The following is a 20,886-nucleotide window of genomic DNA, read 5'->3' as shown; positions in this document are numbered from 1 at the left end:
CAAAAGTTGTTCGCGCTCGAAGCACATCGAAACAAATGGTCGCCTGTTTTTTCGGGAAAACTGGTCATGTGGCAACTGTGCCTTTAGAGGAACGTAGAACGGTCAACTCTGAATGGTACACAACAATTTGTTTGCCAGAGGTCTTCGGTCAAATACGGAAAACAAACAAACGCCATCGGATCATTCTTCATCAAGACAATGCCAGCTGTCACACATCTCGTCTAACAACCGACTTTATGAACAGTCAAAAAATCGAATTGATGGGTCATCTGCCGTACAGTCCTGATTTGGCACCCAATGACTTCTTCTTGTTCCCGAATGTCAAGAATAAATTGCGTGGACAACGATTTTCGTCGGCGGAAGATGCCGTTGATGCGTTCAAAAACCATATTATGGAGGTGTCTCAAGAAGATTGGAAAAACTGCTTTGACAAATGGTTCGAACGAATGCAAAAGTGTATTGACCATAAAGGAGAATACTTCGAAAAACAATAAAGCAGTTTTCAAAGCCAAATTCCTGTTTTTTTCATTGTTAGGCTGAAAATATAAATAGTGACCCTCGTACAACCGCTGTTAGAGAAAATATGGAATGAATAAAAAGTTCCATTAGAATGGAGAGAAGGTTTAATAGTATAGCTGCCAAAAACGGGAGATAGAACTGACTGTAAAAACTTGAGGGGAATTACTTTGCTAAGTACACCAAGCAAGATACAATCGAGAATAATTTTAAATAGAGTGAAGGATGTTGTAGAATCAAGATTGAGGAAAGAACAAGCTGGTTTCCGCAGACAACGTAGTTGTGTCGATTTAATAAATACTCTAAGAATAATTCTGGAACAAAACAGTGAATTGCAAGCCATTTTATATTTTACATTCATCAATTTTGCAAAGGCCTTTGACTCACTAAATAGAAGAGTCACGTGGCAGACACTAGCAGAGTATGGTACTCAAATGAAAATATTAAACCTAATGAAAGATATATACAAAGGTTTCAGGTGTAAAATCCTACATGAAGGACAGCTTACAAAATCAGGGTGGACACTCTAGGACCATGATAACATTCAAGTATAATTCCTGGTTTTCAGGTTAACTTTCCAAAAATTCAAGGCTACAAGCAGATGTTTTCTCTATTTAAACCTTACGTATTACCACCTCTGAACACTCACCCACCCACACACACACACACAAATATATTAACAATATAAAGGGACTGTGCGACTTCAATGTATCCAAAAATTCTAATTCAATTCAATTGAACGATATATACACTGCTTGCCATTAAAATTGCAACACCCAGAAGGAAATGAGATAGAAACACGAAACTTGGCAAATATGTAGTTCATAATAAGATAAGAAAATGATTACAGTTAGAGCTCGGTGGTGTGACATGTGACACGTAGAACATGGTTGCATAACCCCAAGGAGCTAGTAGCATGTACAGCCTCCACGGGCGGCAATAACTGCTGCAACACGGCGAGGCATGGACAGAATGAGTCTATCGATGTCTGCTTGCTGTATGGCGTCCCAAGCAGCTTCCACACGGTGCCAGAGGTCTTCAACATTACGTGCCAGAAACCTGAGTTGGGCCCACCATGGACCAGACACGTTCAATTGTCGACATATCCGGCGAACGTGCTGGCCAAGGAAGCAGGGGCACGTGGTTAGCTTCCATAAATGCGAGGACATTCCTTGCAACATGGGGACGCACGTTATCCTGTTGAAAAGTGGCATTATGCAGTGCATGGATTAATGGGACAGCAACAGGGGTGAGAACCTGTGTGATATACCGTTGGCTGTTCAATGTCCCTTGAATGCGTACGAGACGCGAACGAACACCTATGGCGATGGCACCCCATACCATGATACCCAATGAAGGCCCTGTGTGATGATGCATGATGCAGGCGTCATGAAGCCTAGTGCCACGGTGCCGCCACACGCGTGTACGTCCATCATGATGTTGTATACAGAAGCGGGATTCATCAGAGAACACTACAGCATTCCACTCCGCCATCCATGCACGACTGTCTTGGCACCATCTCAGACTCAAATGCCAATGCTCTAGCATCAGAGGAATCCGCAACAGTGGGCGCCGGGAAAAAATTCCCCGGTTTGCCAAACGACGAAGCACGGTTCGTGGGGACACTGGACGTTGTAAAACATCCCGTACTTCATGCGCAATCCTCGTTGACGTGGCCGTTCTGTCTGTAAGGGTCATGCGTATCAGACGTCTGTCCTCTCGTTCCGTCGTCCGACGGTCCGACATGGACGTTGTGAACCTCTACGTCACTCTACAGTTCCTTCCTGGACCCACTGGTTCCATACACGGATCACTGTGGATGCATTCCGTCCTACACGGGCACCGATCTCACGGTAGGATAATCCGCATTCACGGTATGCAACAATTCGGCCGCGATCGAACTGGGAAACCTGCTGGAATCGCTGCCGTATTCGACGACGTGGCATTGCTGACCAATTTTAACACACTACACTCACGACCATGCACTTTCACTGCTCTTCTGCACCTATCTGACCTGCTACAGGTACCACTTACCAGATGGCGTGGCAGGCGCACATGATGCATGACGGCCTTGAACACCTAATCATTTCCTTCTGCACCTCTCCCCTACACACTGTGCACATTTCGTCCGATTCCGATTACTCCTTCTGGGTGTTGCATTTTTAATGGCGAGCAGTTTATATTTAATTTAAGCTGCCAGTTTACATTTGTCATTTCGCGTACTCAGACTAGAAATACATCTACAAACACAAGTCACAAATGTCACGGGATATAGTCAACTACAAAAAATTGTTAATTGTATAAGAATTTCAAACTCAAATTTACCGAATCAACTTCAAGATATCCTTGCAATAATCTTCCGTCTGTCTGATTGACACTAACAAAGCAACGGATTGAGAGAATTTTTGTTTTCCTTCTTCGATACGAATAAAAGCTAAAATGTGAAAAACTTGCCTCAGTGCATTTAAAAATATGTATAAATTGAAGGGGATTTGGATTAATAAAAGTTACAGTTTTTCACGTCTATGGAGAAAAATTCAAGCAAAATTCACGCATAATTCCCAGAGCCAATAATTCACGCGTAATTCCCGGAATTCCCTGTGAGTAGCCACCCTGAAAATGCATAGATGTTACAAATGGAGTGAGACAGGGCTGCATGCTATCTCCGACAATATTTCTGCTAGTACTAGATGCAGTTATGAAGAAAATGATGGGTTGCAGGAAAAGAGGAATACAATGGGGACTCAAAGATAGACTAGAAGATTTAGATTTTGCGGATGACATCTGCTTATTAGCACAAAGACTACAGGAGGAAGCGAAGATAGCAGGACTCACTATTAATGTGAACAAGACTAAAGAAATGAGAGTCAATGCAAGAGGGAAAGAAAAATTGAATGTTTGTCATGAGCTGGTTGAACAAGTAGAGACATTTACATACTTAGGAAGTGTCCATAACAAAAGAAGGAGGTTCAGATGAAGACATACAAAATAGAATCAAGAAAGCCAATGTAGCATTTATACAACTGTATCCCATTTGGAAAGCCTGCAATATTTCTAGAAAGACAAAAATAAGGATTTTCAATACATATGTAAAATCAGTTTTACTGTATGCTTGCGAAACATGGAAAACTACACAACCTAACACAAAAAGGATACAATCCTTTATTAATCGCTGTCTCAGGCATATCCTCAATATAAAATGGCCAGAAATAATATAAATGAGAAACTATGGAGAGAAACTAAACAACAGCCAATTGAAACCCAAATAAAAAGAAGAAAATCGAGTTGGTTAGGACACACACCTTACGAAAACCAACTGGAGCAATAGAGAAAGCAGCCTTAGACCTGAACCCCCAAGGAGCCGAAAAATAGGATGCCTGAAGAAAACATGGAAGAGAACAGTAGATGAAGAAGCAGCCAAGAAAGGAAAAACATAGAGAGAGCTCAAGGAGTTGGCACATCACAGAGCCGAAAGAAGGCATTTCACTGAAGCCCTATGCTCCTGATGGAGCAAAAGGAATTAAGTCAAAGTCAAGTAAATAAGTAAGTATGATAAGAAATAAGGTTATGAGATTTATATTTAAAAATTAGATGAGAACAGCTTCTGAAATTCTGGGTCATTAGATTACTTCTTACAGAAGAACAGTACAACACTATACTTCATTAAACTTGCCAAAATCATATAAACATGTTCTCTATGATATAAATTTTGAAAGTAAGAAGCTCAAATGTCAGAATCAGTCTTAATACCAGATTTTTAAAATTTCTTTTACCAATTCTGAAAATCCCATTTTTGGCTGATATACATTGAAATCTGCTAGTCTTATTCCTAAAAATGAACTTGTTACAAATAACTGATAAAAATGCTTAAAGACATTGACAGAACCCTGAAACCATATTTAGTTCTTAAAGACATACATTTCTACACATAATTATTAACTTGGTTACCTTTTTCTCTGGCATCTTCATCACCATTTTATCAGATCTATCCTTGATTCCCTTGTAGGGATCTATTATTTTGAAAGAAGCTTTGGGACTTCTTCCATCATCCACAAAAATTGAGTATTTCTTATAGTCCAATTCATTTATTTCTATTTGGGAGTCATTGAGAAACCAGTTTTGTAGCTCAACTTTTCTGTTAAGCCCATTGAAGATCCTAACCTGTGATTCTCCAGAACCTGGTAGGACAGCATATGTTTTCTGGAAGGAAAAAAAACGAAGAGATGTACAGTGCATACTAAAAGATTTTGGAAACATATTTCCTAATGGTCAATGATTATGCGGCAAGGTTTTCTTTTTCATGATTCCACTTCAAAACGTTGCTTTTACTTTACCAAATTTCATATATTTAATCTATTTACACGAGAAAACATTTCAACTTAAAGTATTATTAAAATACACTTTATCCTCAATTACCTTAATTTGAATATCAGATGCATGATTCAGGATTTGCATATTGGATCCAAGATTTTGATACGAAATCCTAGTTCCAAGGTAAAGACATCAGATCCCAAATTTGGGATTCAGATATCAATCCAGGATTGTGGATTTGGATATGAGATCCATGATCCTGATTCAGGATTTGGATATTGAAATTGAAATTCAGATACCTAATTCTAGATTCAAGATTCAGATGTCAGATCCAGAATTTGGGATTCGGGTATTAAATCCACGATTCAGGATTCGGTTGATTTTACTTCCCTTTTCTGATACTTTTGGCTAAATCCAAAATTAAGGATGAATGATGGTGTAATAAAAATTATGAAGGGACACGCACAAAACACAGCAATGCGAAGGCCAGGATTTGAAAGTGGGGACCCCTGCAACTGTAGCATGATGTTAATAAATCTGCCGTGGGGGTCAGATTTGGGATTTGGATACAAGTTATATGATTTAGGATTCAGATATCAGATACATAGTTTAGTTATTAGATCCAAGGTTCAGATGCTGAATTCTGGATCAGGGATTTGGATATTGAATCCAGCAATTGTTTTTGTAATTTACTTTCTTTAGGTGCCATCAGGTATTATTTTTACAAACCCACATTCACTAAATATAATTGACTGCTCCCTGCAAATACAAACAGCAAATTTCTTTTTAATAACATACCCATAATGTCATAATAAGTCACAACAAATGTAATGCTAGCCTTGTGGCAGAACAGCCCAGTGTGCTACGACACCAGGTGTCCCATGTTAATATTCTGGCCTGGACACGAGTGTTCTTTGTGAGTGCCCCTTCATCAATTTCATCACATCACCATTCATCTTCATCATTGCAATTAACCAAAAGTGGCAGAAAAGTGACGGTAAATGACAAAAATAAAATGAAACAAATCTTGCATGATTAAAAGAATCCACAAAAATTAATCACACCTCTTACCTGAAGATGAAACTCCACGATCATAGCCACAAAGAAAGAAAGCCCAGCAACGAGGCCACCAAGACTCAATCTCTGCAAAGGCCTCTTCAGCAAATGGATCTTGGCACAGGCAGGATACATGATTTTCTCAAAGATTGGGATGAGTAAGATAACAACAAGGGGATTGACCAATTGCATTGAATCTGGTGGTATTGAGAAGTACTCAGTGACGTAACCATTCATGTGGTTGGCTTGAAACACCCAACGTGATCCCTGGAATGAAGATTTTATCATAAAAAGTAAATAAAAAGGAAGGCAAGGAAAACCATGGATGTCAATTCCTTTAAAACTATATTTCACTACAGATTTTAATAGCGTTAGCCAGTAAGTTTGGAAAATTTACTTTTTTTATTAGGTGTATCCCAAGAAACTACAACCATTGGGACAACTGCAATTTTTACTAGGGATAGTAAAAATATCCAGATTTGTATTGTAGAAAATCACTATTGTTACCACCATCAAAACAGTCATCTATTGAAATAATGGAACTACACATTTTATTGTGAAATTATGAAAAATCCTGACGTGATGGGAAAAATGGATGCCATTTGTGCGACCAGCATTTTAAAATACTTCCATAATCATCTATTGGTTTGTAAACAACCAAAATTTATTTTGTTGCATTCTGTAATAGGTGTAATGATCAGGGTGGCTACAAACAAGCAGAAATGAAATTCTCTGACTTTTGCAGGACAACATTTACATTTTTCCCTGACAATTACAAACTAAACTAAATCGATGTTTTTGCAAATGGAAATAATAAACTGATACAGATCCAGGTATGGATTTCTTAAGTACCAATACTATCTTCTATGAAATTGACTTAATTTCTCTATTCTCTATGATTTTAATTCAAACTGCAAAATAGTGAATTTGGGAAACTATTACAATTCACAATCTAGGGAAGGATTATGGAATTTTATCATACGCAGTAAGTTTAAAATAAAATACTTTATTATTTTTAAAGTTACGACTAAATGAGATAAGAGTGAAGAGTGATTGAATAAGAACTACAATTTGAAATTTATCAGTCTCCTTATATACATTCTCGGTATTATATGTTGATATTCACATTGATGGCATGCACACTGGATAACACTGTACTGACATCAACTGAAAATTAAGTTCTGCATGTCTAACTTCTCACTTTTGTTATTTCAGTGCCACATTTCCACCTGGTGGTAAAAATTTGCAATAATATATTTTTCATTGCTATTCACTTTCCCATGGCCTGCATAGCCTTTATCCTACATTTCACCACAAGCTGTTGCTTTGAATGAAGTACAAAGGGCTCCAAGTAAGGGAACTTAAAGTCTAACTACGTTGCATGTATTTTCTGTTTATGCCAGTCCGTGTGACCCTTCATCTTTCTTTTCATACTATGGTGACAAAAATATTCAACACCAGCTAACCACTCACCCCATAGACAGGAGTAGCATGTGCTACCCCTTAGTACAGTGGAACCTTGATTTTACGTTTTTCAGGGGATCAAGTTGAAAAAAACTAAGATGCGGGGAAAATATAACATTTTGCTGTGTTGGGAACAACAAGATTGAATGTATAATGCGGGAAAATGTAAAATCCGGAAACTTAAAATTGGGGTTCCACTGTAGGTGGAGTGTCCACCACCGTGCAGTACTGAAGAACAAAATACATACTATTGACTTGTATTTTTTTTTAACTTTTAGACTTCACACTATTTTTATGCAGATCATTTTGTGACCTTTGCCAGAAAGTAACAATAAAAAAGAAATCCAGACAATAGATTGACCCATAGGATCACTTCTTGGCCAATTTTTACCCATATCTCTGAATTCTTGTCTATTTTTTATATTTCAACAGTGGAAGTTCTTCTTTTGAAAATTGTATTATGTCTCTCATGCCTGCAGATATTATTCCATAGGTGACTAACCTGTTGGTCAAATAAAGCCCAGTACACTGGAAGGGGCAGAAACATGTACAAAATACCCAGAGTACTTCTCACATCTGCAACCATCTTCTCATCAAACTTGTCATCTGCATACTGCAGCCAATAGTCTCTAGATTCTGTTTTCTTCAGTTTCCTTTTCCTCATCATTGCATGCTAAAATGAGACAATAATAGGCTTCATAGCAAGGCACTGCCTGAAATCCTATGAATTGTATGGAAATAATTAAATTAGGGGTATGCACAGGCAGGTTTGATCCATGTACAGGAGAAAAACCGGCTCAACAAATAACACCCGTGGATAAAAGCAGGCTGACGTCATACCTTGATGACTGTCATGCTCATGCAGGAGCCAGTACTTCGCAGTTCATTCAGGAACTTTTGCATGGACTTCTTCAGGCAGGCCACAGGTCAGACATTTGGTGCGTGGTTTACTTGACAGGGGTTTCATGTGTCAACATGTAGATGGGGGTTTCTTTTGTACCTAATAAAGACATGTTTGCAAAGTAATACATAACATTTTATGAAAAATCTGTTTGAAAGCATATTGCCTAGACAGCACAGTCCTATAAAATTGTGAGCCTCCCTGATAGCATAGTAACTTATGCTGTTGCCTTGTAATCAAGGAGTCCTGGTTTCAATTATTGGTGGGGGTACAATGAACAGTGGATCATATTTCACTTCAAACAATGATATTTGCCAAACTTCAAGACCATGTACAGTCTGTAACTCTAATTTTCTAACCATTCAATGTCATTGCTCTCAACCTGGTCATTTTGCAGGTTAAACACTTCTTTGTTTTTCTTGTATGTACGCATTGCTTGCATGATAGAATTATTTTCCTGTAGTTTACGGTTATTACAAGCATAAGAAAACAGTTTTTTCTTTGTGACGTTTCAGGAGAACACACGCTCCTTTCATCAGACATTTATTTTCATTTTGACTAAAGATACAGTTATAACAATGGTTAGTAATTTTTAAACAAAAAAAAAAAATCCGTTATATAATGGACGTTGTCAATGTTACATTGTTGTAATATAGCAACTTAACTGTGAAAAAAAAAAGTAGTCTGTTGTATTTTTATTTGAGATTTTTTAAATTATGAATCCCAAATATCATCAGGTAATTCAAATTCATCATTGTTTTCACACAGTCTCTTGATGTTTTCTGTTACATTAAATTTCAAAGATGGTGACTTACTCCATTTGTGAAAAAGAAAACTCCATACTGGATCTACATTACCATTTTCATTATTTAATTTATTCCAGTGTTCTTCTGCAATGAACGAAGCTTCCCAGACATTCAACTCTGTTTTTCCCGTTAATCTTTTTAAAACCCTTCTCTTTTTAATCAAATGTTTCTCTTCGATGATATGAGTTGACAAACCTGTTCTTGGGTTTAGATTTATAATGTCCAAATCGTGTTCGTGCCATCTTATTGCCATTTTCCTTGCTGTTTGTCCCACATAATCCTTTGAACATGAACAACTTATATTATATATTCCTGTGGTTTCCGCATCTGGTAGAGAGTTTCTCATTTTGAATTCATTAAATGTACATTCCAAACTTCTTGGTGATTTAAAAACAATTTTGAAATCAAAACTTCTGAAAATTTTTGCAATTTTATGTGAGAATCCCTTGTGGAATGGAATGCACACAAATTTCTTTTCAACAGATTTTTCATCTTTGTCTGTATTTCTCTTTTCCTTAAGTTTTCTTGCAACTTGTTTTTTGATTTGGTTTATTCTGTTAGTGTGAAAGCCATTTTCTTTTGCTATATTAAAGAGCCTTTCTTCTTCATTTTTGATATCCTCATTATTAGAACATAGTCTTTGTGCTCTCAGGAAAAAATTTAAAAATATGTTATCCATTGTTATACGCGAATGTTCTGATTTGGCATGGATGTATTTTTCCCCCGCTAATTTTTTTCTATGGACTGATGTTTGAATTGTTGAGTCAGTTGTCTTAATTTGCAGATCAAGGAAAGAAATTACATTGTTATTCATGGGTTCGCAAGTGAATTTTATGCGACGATGTGATTCATTTAACGATTTAAATACGTCCATGATGGTGTTCTCATTTTTAGCAATAATTAGCACATCATCTACATATCTGATGTAGAGTTTGATATCCGCACCTATCGCATTAACAATTGGAGATTCTATGTAATGAAGGAAAATGCTGGAGATGATTCCGGATACTGGGTTTCCCATTGATAGACCATTATTTTGCTGATAGATTTTGCCATCAAATATAAAGTAATTGTAATTTGCACATACAGTAAACCATCGAACCATTTCCCATGATTCTACTGGGTTAACCTTCATCTCAATAAGCCATCTGTGTAATGCATCTGTGGCACCTTCTATTGGGACACTAGGATATAAATTTTCAACATCAAAACTTGCAATACGATACTCACTATTCCAAACAATATTTTTTAGTTTCTGTTTCACTTCATATGCATTTTTAACACTGAATGGTGTTTGTTGTTTAATTATAGCAAGTCTTTCAACTAAATATTTGGATAGTTTGTATGCAGGATGTGTGAAAGTTGCAATGATGGGTCGTATTGGAGTTCCCGGTTTGTGAGTTTTTGGTAGTCCAAAGGCAATCGGCAGGGTTGAATTTTTGACAATGAGTTTTTTCTTCATTTCTCTTGGTATCGTGATACTGCTTTCAATTACTTTCTTTACCTCATTTATTATTTTAGTTATAGGGTTTCGAGAGGTTTCTGTGAAATTGTTTAATTTGAAACATTCTTCCATTTTTTCTTTATAGTCCTTAATTCGGATAAGGACAGGTTTATTTTCCTTGTCCGATTTTATTAAGAAAATATTGTTTTCTTTCAACCAGATCTTGAAACCATGAACTTTTTTTCCCAACCTTATATGTTCTTTCTCCCGTTCTGTGTATTTTGGACCTCTGTTAGTTCTTCTGTTGTATTCAAAACTTAAACGTTCATCAAGAGCATCATGTGTGAGACTTCGTAATTTTCTTTTTTCCTCCTCATCATCTAAGAAATTCAGTGCTTTCTCTATTGAAATCACGAAATCTTCCTTGTGTATATAAGCACTACCAACTGAAAATTTCATTCCGAATTGAAAAATTTCTATATACTCATCAGGTACCTCAATATCCGTAAGATTTATAAATAATCTGTTGTCAATGTTCTTAGTTTCTATTTTACCAGTGACATTAACTGCTTCTCTTCTTTCATTGTTGTTGTATATAACTTGTTCTTCTTGAATTAGCTGGTAGAATTTCCTATCAAGTCTCCTTTCTGAAAGCTTGCTGTAGTGTTCTACAACTTGTTCTGTAGCTCTGTTTACTTTATCCCATATGAGTGGGTGCAAAGAATTTGACAATGTTATGTGGAGATCATATGTCTTTCGAGAAAGGCTGTCCAATTCTGAGTACGAGTCCCTGATTAGGCGTCCTATCATTAACATTTGTAGCTTTCCTTTAAAATCACTGGTGTAGGTATTACGAGTTCGAACTTTCCACTTCAAAAAATTTGGCACTATATTGTTTAACTTGCATCTTCTCAAAAATCTGATTCTCTGAAGTGTCGTTTGAATCTTGATTTGATATTTCTGGAATGTACGTACCTCTCTCCCCGTAATAGATGAATAATAGTTTTTCTTGTATGTACGCATTGCTTGCATGATAGAATTATTTTCCTGTAGTTTACGGTTATTACAAGCATAAGAAAACAGTTTTTTCTTTGTGACGTTTCAGGAGAACACACGCTCCTTTCATCAGACATTTATTTTCATTTTGACTAAAGATACAGTTATAACAATGGTTAGTAATTTTTAAACAAAAAAAAAAAATCCGTTATATAATGGACGTTGTCAATGTTACATTGTTGTAATATAGCAACTTAACTGTGAAAAAAAAAAAAGTAGTCTGTTGTATTTTTATTTGAGATTTTTTAAATTATGAATCCCAAATATCATCAGGTAATTCAAATTCATCATTGTTTTCACACAGTCTCTTGATGTTTTCTGTTACATTAAATTTCAAAGATGGTGACTTACTCCATTTGTGAAAAAGAAAACTCCATACTGGATCTACATTACCATTTTCATTATTTAATTTATTCCAGTGTTCTTCTGCAATGAACGAAGCTTCCCAGACATTCAACTCTGTTTTTCCCGTTAATCTTTTTAAAACCCTTCTCTTTTTAATCAAATGTTTCTCTTCGATGATATGAGTTGACAAACCTGTTCTTGGGTTTAGATTTATAATGTCCAAATCGTGTTCGTGCCATCTTATTGCCATTTTCCTTGCTGTTTGTCCCACATAATCCTTTGAACATGAACAACTTATATTATATATTCCTGTGGTTTCCGCATCTGGTAGAGAGTTTCTCATTTTGAATTCATTAAATGTACATTCCAAACTTCTTGGTGATTTAAAAACAATTTTGAAATCAAAACTTCTGAAAATTTTTGCAATTTTATGTGAGAATCCCTTGTGGAATGGAATGCACACAAATTTCTTTTCAACAGATTTTTCATCTTTGTCTGTATTTCTCTTTTCCTTAAGTTTTCTTGCAACTTGTTTTTTGATTTGGTTTATTCTGTTAGTGTGAAAGCCATTTTCTTTTGCTATATTAAAGAGCCTTTCTTCTTCATTTTTGATATCCTCATTATTAGAACATAGTCTTTGTGCTCTCAGGAAAAAATTTAAAAATATGTTATCCATTGTTATACGCGAATGTTCTGATTTGGCATGGATGTATTTTTCCCCCGTTAATTTTTTTCTATGGACTGATGTTTGAATTGTTGAGTCAGTTGTCTTAATTTGCAGATCAAGGAAAGAAATTACATTGTTATTCATGGGTTCGCAAGTGAATTTTATGCGACGATGTGATTCATTTAACGATTTAAATACGTCCATGATGGTGTTCTCATTTTTAGCAATAATTAGCACATCATCTACATATCTGATGTAGAGTTTGATATCCGCACCTATCGCATTAACAATTGGAGATTCTATGTAATGAAGGAAAATGCTGGAGATGATTCCGGATACTGGGTTTCCCATTGATAGACCATTATTTTGCTGATAGATTTTGCCATCAAATATAAAGTAATTGTAATTTGCACATACAGTAAACCATCGAACCATTTCCCATGATTCTACTGGGTTAACCTTCATCTCAATAAGCCATCTGTGTAATGCATCTGTGGCACCTTCTATTGGGACACTAGGATATAAATTTTCAACATCAAAACTTGCAATACGATACTCACTATTCCAAACAATATTTTTTAGTTTCTGTTTCACTTCATATGCATTTTTAACACTGAATGGTGTTTGTTGTTTAATTATAGCAAGTCTTTCAACTAAATATTTGGATAGTTTGTATGCAGGATGTGTGAAAGTTGCAATGATGGGTCGTATTGGAGTTCCCGGTTTGTGAGTTTTTGGTAGTCCAAAGGCAATCGGCAGGGTTGAATTTTTGACAATGAGTTTTTTCTTCATTTCTCTTGGTATCGTGATACTGCTTTCAATTACTTTCTTTACCTCATTTATTATTTTAGTTATAGGGTTTCGAGAGGTTTCTGTGAAATTGTTTAATTTGAAACATTCTTCCATTTTTTCTTTATAGTCCTTAATTCGGATAAGGACAGGTTTATTTTCCTTGTCCGATTTTATTAAGAAAATATTGTTTTCTTTCAACCAGATCTTGAAACCATGAACTTTTTTTCCCAACCTTATATGTTCTTTCTCCCGTTCTGTGTATTTTGGACCTCTGTTAGTTCTTCTGTTGTATTCAAAACTTAAACGTTCATCAAGAGCATCATGTGTGAGACTTCGTAATTTTCTTTTTTCCTCCTCATCATCTAAGAAATTCAGTGCTTTCTCTATTGAAATCACGAAATCTTCCTTGTGTATATAAGCACTACCAACTGAAAATTTCATTCCGAATTGAAAAATTTCTATATACTCATCAGGTACCTCAATATCCGTAAGATTTATAAATAATCTGTTGTCAATGTTCTTAGTTTCTATTTTACCAGTGACATTAACTGCTTCTCTTCTTTCATTGTTGTTGTATATAACTTGTTCTTCTTGAATTAGCTGGTAGAATTTCCTATCAAGTCTCCTTTCTGAAAGCTTGCTGTAGTGTTCTACAACTTGTTCTGTAGCTCTGTTTACTTTATCCCATATGAGTGGGTGCAAAGAATTTGACAATGTTATGTGGAGATCATATGTCTTTCGAGAAAGGCTGTCCAATTCTGAGTACGAGTCCCTGATTAGGCGTCCTATCATTAACATTTGTAGCTTTCCTTTAAAAACTTCTTTCCAACATATTTTAACTACATCTGAAGAAGGAGCCACAGCTGTGAAAATTTAAAGATTTCTAGTGTCTGTTGAAGGTTACCTTCAATTCACACATGCCTACTCACACATACCTACATAGTTATATTCTGTATGTAAGAATATCTATTCTTATATTATTAGTTATTATATAAAAATATGAGGTAGGAGACAGTAAACACTTTATTTACTTGTGGTATGTACTATCTACTACCTCACAAATTTGTGTTCATCCGCCCTTCTGGCACTTTTCCTCATTCTATGTAGTTACAAGGAGCGTCTGAAAAGTTCGGTGAATGGTCTCAGAAAATAAAGGAAACAAGAGTTACAAAATACCTTTACTGGCCTTCAATGTAATCACCATTAGCTACAACACACGTCTGACATCGGTTGTAAAGCTGTTGGAAACTGGCAGCAAACGCTTCTTGTGGAATTGCTCGAAGCACCGTGATCACGCGTTGTTGGATATCCTCAACGTCAGCGAAGCAGAAGCCTTTCAGGACTATTTTAAGGTGGGGAAACATAAAGAAGTCTGCCGGTGCCAAATCTGGAGAGTACGGAGGGTGTGGAATAACAGCCACCTGGCGTTGAGCGAGAAAGTTGACCACACGGATTGCAGTGTGCGGAAGGGCATTGTCGTGGAGGAAAGTCCACTGTCCACTCCGGTACAGTTTTCTGGCATAACCCACCGGATGCGTTGCAGCAGCAGTTTCAAAACTCCCTTGTAAACTTCCACGTTGACAGTTTGACCCGCGGGTAGAAATTCATGAAGGATCAAGCCCTTGCTGTCGAAAAAGGCGAACAACATCGTCTTAATGTTAGATTTTGTCAGCCGACTTTTTTGGGAGGCGGGGAAGACGATGAACACCATGCCATTGACTGTCGCTTGGTCTCCGGATCGTATTGGTAGCACCAGGTCTCATCTCCAGTAATGATGGTTTTCAAAAACTGCGCATTCCGGTCAGACATGTCGATGACATTTCCATCCAAGTTTGCTTCTGCTCGTCTGTCAGCGGTACAAACCGGACACAAATCTTTCGCTTTTTCAAATGTTCGTGAACAATAGTGCATACACTGTCTTTGCTTATCTGCAACTCTTCTGCGATCATTCTCAACGACAGTCGCCGATCATCCGCAAGCATCCGTCGCACTCGTTCGATGTTGTCTGGGATTGTGCTTGTTGACGGTCTACCCGAACGCGGCTCATCCTCGACACCTTCATTTCCGTCTCTAAAGCATTTAAACCACTCAAACACACACTTTTTACTCACTGCTTCAACACCGTACACTTGCACTAACATTCCATGAGTCTCCGTCGCCGTTTTCCCTAATTTGAAGCAAAACTTCATGTTAACGCGTTGCTCCATTTTGCGCTCCATGTTGCAATGACACGAGTTCGCACACTCACTCAGTTAGCTTGGTCGCAGCGTGCACCACTGCTTCACTTCGGTGATTTGCACGATAGGGGGCACTTATTGACATGTCTGTCAATGTGCATGCATGGGCGCGTCATCCTAACCAGCACGGTTTTTAAAATATGGGATCATTCACCGAACTTTTCAGACGCACCTTGTATTATGTAAGGTATACATAACATATTACTGTTACATATTCTTTACATAAGTCTTCAAAAAAGACACATGTGAAATTGTGTCAAAGTGTTGAGCAAACAGTTTAGTCTCACCAAAGAAAATGTATAGCTTTAGGTGCATTTCCTTATAGTGTTTAAAAATATTATTTTGTTGGTTTCAACTACATCAAACCTCTTAAGCAACATTATAAATTGGCATTTATTTAATTCCACCATACACTAACTTAAAACAGTTCTTTTACACAATCATTTAGGATATTTATAAAAGTGCACCATTTCAAATTTTCTTCATTCATGTCAACAGTCACAGTTTTTTGTGAGTCGCTTATGCAGCCTCTGATCTCAATACAATTAGTCTTTTCTGCTACACTAGCAATATTAAAGTATATAAAACAACTTAAATACATACAGCAATCTTCTACTGTATTGTTTTGTTGTTGATTTCCTGCTGTTACTGTTTCAGTATAAAATGGTCACACGGTACTCTATCTGAAACTTAGGTAAATAAATAAATAAATTTAGGTACATAAATTAACAGTACTTACAAAAATGCAGTGCATAACTCTGATAAGAATATTTCCACCAGGAGGCAATTTCTTGTACCATGGAGAACCCAGCAAGAAAATAACTGTAAAAATATCATTGGTATGTCAAATATCCAATACATGCAAAGTAGCACAGCTACCAGATAAACAGATTACAATATAATATTGAAATACAGTGGAACCTCGATTTTACATTTCTCAGGGGACAAGGCTGGAAAAACTTAAATGTAAAATCGAAGAAAATTTTATAACATTTTGCTATGTTGGGACCATCACAATTGAATGTAGCTATAATGTAAGAAAATGTAAAACCCGGGAATGCAAAATTGGGGTTCTACTGTAAAAATCTAGGTATGCTTAAGTCACTTGGTAGCACATAATCTCTCTTTTCCTTTAAACACTTTAACTACCTTTTAATGTTTTAATTCCTAAGGTTCCCTGCAGACGGGCCTAGAAAGAGGATTGCAATGTTGGGCAATAAAGTTTTGCAGCGATCCACTTGTTAGCACAGAACTTTTTTTTTTAACAGGATTTTTTGTGAAATTTTAAAATTGTCTTCCTTTCTTACTATGGTTGGTGGAGAGGGATTTCCAAAATATCATGACTCAGAGAAATCTGATTCCTTTCCCCAAAAAAGCAAACCAACTCCAACTGTATATTGTTAACAGTAATCAATCTAGGATTTTTTTTTGTACATCACTGCATATTCGAAAAGCGTACAAGGCTCTTAATGTCCTTAGTACACGCCGTAGTTTAACGCTGCACATATTCTTGATATTTTCAATTCATTCAATGTATATTATTTCAATACATGTTAATTGTGTCAGATACAACCAGTTGAAGAGAGAAGACCTTTTATTTAATCTAGTCCAGATTTAGTTTTCAAATTGCGTTATGATCTCTCTCTGGTAGCATCACACATATTACTCAATAGACCAAGTGGATGGGCCAACCTGGATATATCAACCTAGTGACGAACTACAAAATAATAAAGTTGTCAACATTCTGGCGATCTCGAGGTCAACAATGCAACAAGTGTCAACAGGACAAAAGTAAAAATACCGACATAGATGTTACTTGAAGTATCTTCTTTCCCGTTCAGCTTTTATGGCTTATTCAAATATACGAAAACATCTTGAAATTCTAGTATTTGAGGAATAAACTTCTTATTGAGGTTAATATTAGGCTTTCATTTTACTACGCCCTGAGGAAGTTTCTTGCTCATTGCTATAGGAGCTAAGAGTAATTTCTTTCAGACATGCAGATACATCCCAAGGCTTATAATTATAAAAATTTCCATCCACTAAAGACTAAAGTATATTTAAAGCATAATATTTTGTTTGTGAGTTTATCAGAAGTTGTTTGTTTGAACTGTGGCTCAGATATGCTTAACTGGACTGAACCTATAGTTTAAAGTAGTCTCGAAACCACTGTGCAATGTGACTGCACTGGGTATTGAACCTAGCACTCCTTGATTACAAGGCGACAAAATGACCATTATGTCATCGAGGAGGTCCTGTTATTTTATCAGAAAATTGTGCTACAAGTAAAAATCTGAATTTTGAAAAAAATAACACCAAAAGAGACTAAAGAAATAGCACAATTTTTTTCTTGCATGTACGTATTGCTTGCATTGTAGAATTATTTCTTTTGTGGCATATGGTTCTTACATTAATCAAACTAAGAATAAGTGTCTGATGAAAGGAGCATGTGTTCTTCTGAAATGTTATGTAACAAAATTTTGTTTTTGTGCTTGTAAGAACCTTAAAGTACACGAGAAATACTAACACAAAAATACAACGTACTTAATTCTAGGCAAAAAATTCAATACCAGTTCATCTGTACAAAGAATTGGTGGAAATATCACATGGCTTACTCTGCTTCTATCTTAAGAATAAATGCCTGGTTAGAAATTATTAACCTTTTCAGTCCCAAGGCCATTTTCACAAGTAAGCCTCTCTGTCCCGAGCCGATTTTGAGCAAAATGCAGAGTTTCAATTAAATGAGTGTAGATCGGAAACTAATTGCCCTAGAGAGATGAGTGATATTCTGTTGTACACGGAATGAACCAGAGATTCAGACTATATGAAATTTATGCAAATTCGGCATATATGTGGCGGGGGGGAGGGGGCTAACTCTCAAAATTCGAAAGTTTCGGAAAAAAAATAATTGGTTCCCCCACCCTCCGCCCAAGAAAAAAGTACATGACAGCGTCAACATGCACATGGAAATGATCGCTGACATGTAAGGAACACAAAAATATTTGCATTATTATCATATGACCAATGTAACTTGAGTTGTACCCCCAAAAGGAATGGTCTGCACGCCACTGATTCAAGCTTCAAAATGCAGCGGTACCTTGAAATGACTTTAGCTCAGAGACTATTTGCCCTGGAGATATGAACGATATACCGTTGTACGCAGAATGAATCCCAGATTCAGACGATATATAATGTATGCACATTCGGCATATATATGGAGGGGGAAAGGGGGGAAATCCCCTGAAAATACTTTTTTTTTTTTTAAAAAAAATGGAGTTTCGCACAACATTCACGGACGAAAAGCTAGAACGCAGTGAAAAATGAGCGCCAATTCTTGCAGCTGCTTGAAATTCTAATTTTAGACAATGCAGGGTAACCCCTGTCGCAACTTGTGGACACTTGTGCTAAAAAAACAAAGGTTTCCTTCAGCACGCTTCGAAATTCCATTCTCACAACGCAGATTCAACAACCAGTCTTCACCCTCCCCCCACCCCCTGCTTGCACCCTCACGGAAAACTTTCATTTTGACATCGGATACTGATAAACAAGCTTCCTTCGATTGCAGTTCACAGGCGGGAGTGAAAAGCATTGCTTTAAAACAACAAAGCTGGTCTTCCTTTGTCGGCAAAAATTTTCCCTTGAAAAGAGACGCAAAAGAGAAGTCCCTTTTCCCGCCTTTTCCCCTCCATTTTCATGAAGACAAAAAAAAATGCAAAAAAACATTTCTGTTAAATACATGTGTTAGGAACAATATAAAAAAAATCGAAATTCTAGCCAAAAATAGAAACGTTATAACGTAAAAACTACGACCTTGACACAGCATCTCGACCAAGACGCTTGGGACCGTGAGGCTTACTTTTGGGTATCTCGATCGAGACGCTTGGGACTGAAAAGGTTAAAATTCATGAATTCCAAAGAAATGTTGTTTACTTACGGAGGCCAACAAACATGACGACTGCAGGAACTCCGAATGCAAGGGAGTAGCAAGTATCACTCCCAAAGCAGTGAACATCTTCCTTCAGGAATGGAGTTAAAAACATTGAGCCCAGACTGCCTACATTTATTGACAAGTAGAAGATAGAGAAAAACTGCTGCAACTCTTTCTCCTGCTGTGGAAGCACAAACTGGTCCCCTCCAAATGCTGTTACGCACGGCTTCACACATCCTGTTCCTATGGCTATCAGACAAAGGGACAACATACTGGTGACTCTGTAAAAAAATAATAAAAAAAGATAAAAACAATTAGGTCTGAAGAGATACGGAACTCAATGTACTGGTATCAGAAAGTATTGATAGAGGCATGCATATTTCGTTTTTGACAAAAACACGAAATGTGAAATAACACATTGTAATGTTAATTTTTCATGTTTCTGAAAGGTGTGAGGTGCATTTTCCTACCCTGTTTTGTCACGAAATAATGCGAAATGAACTGCATAATGCGAAATAGACTCAAACACGAAATTTGGAGTTTATTTACCGACAACACTTTCTGAAATCAGAATTATTCTGTGAGTTATGTAATTCACGGAAAATTGACTAATTCTACTGTAAATATTTGAGAAGCAAACATGGATCTCTTTATACTCCTTTTTGGAATACACTTAATATTCTGGTAATGACATAAATGTGTTATTAGAAAGGACATGGTTATTTTGTGTAGTAAGTGTAGTTTTTAAATCAATTTTAGGTTCATTTGGTGTTTTAAGTCCACTTTATGCACAGTAAGGCTAATCGGGACTGGACCTACAGCTTAAAGTGGGATCCAAACCACTATGAGCCTCCCCCGGGTATCGAACCCAGGACCCTTTGATTACAAGGCGACGAAGCTACCACTGTGCCATCAGGGAGGCCCCAAATTAAATTTAGGATTATATTCACAATTTTAAAACCAAAATGTAATTTTATATACCACTATTTCACCGCTATAACAGCAAAATTTTATTTTATTTACCGCTTTTGAACCCGAAATTAACTATTTTTGTACCAAAATTTTGCTTTTTTTTTACCAAAAATATGTGCCTCCAAGTATTGATTGGATTTTATTTACTGACACCAGTTGATATTTTTCCAGTATTTTAGTCTTTTGTGAGGTCTACAACAATGTCAAAGATTGATAAGTAAGTTCTTATGCATTTTACATGTATCCTACATGTCAATTCCTTTATATGACATGAATTTTCCCTGTGTGTCATGTCACAACATTTAACCTTTAAACAGCCGAGCCGGTTTTCAAAAGTAACCCCTCTCTCTCCGCGACATTTGCGTGCGATTTTTAAATTTTTACACTTATT

General features: G+C 36.6%; 1 protein-coding gene across 2 annotated transcripts in view; it reads right to left on the bottom strand.

Annotated features, from left to right (window-relative positions):
• Positions 1-20,886, bottom strand: part of LOC145988220 (solute carrier family 15 member 2-like) — a 72,664-nt gene that overhangs the window by 20,555 nt on the left and 31,223 nt on the right. For both annotated transcript variants that reach the window (XM_083123066.1, XM_083123067.1), the window contains 5 exons: positions 19,530-19,804; positions 16,335-16,417; positions 7,850-8,020; positions 5,899-6,150; positions 4,465-4,716 (listed from right to left, as the gene is read on the bottom strand). In XM_083123066.1, coding sequence (XP_082979192.1) covers positions 4,465-4,716; positions 5,899-6,150; positions 7,850-8,020; positions 16,335-16,417; positions 19,530-19,804 — 1,033 coding nt within the window. The remainder of the gene's footprint in view (positions 1-4,464; positions 4,717-5,898; positions 6,151-7,849; positions 8,021-16,334; positions 16,418-19,529; positions 19,805-20,886) is intronic.

The sequence above is a fragment of the Lepisma saccharinum genome, chromosome 5 (genome assembly GCF_977018435.1).
Source record: "Lepisma saccharinum chromosome 5, izLepSacc3.1, whole genome shotgun sequence".
Taxonomy (NCBI): Eukaryota; Metazoa; Arthropoda; class Insecta; order Zygentoma; family Lepismatidae; genus Lepisma; species Lepisma saccharinum.
Note: the sequence above shows the minus strand (reverse complement) of the source record. Positions and strands in the feature narration are given on the sequence as shown.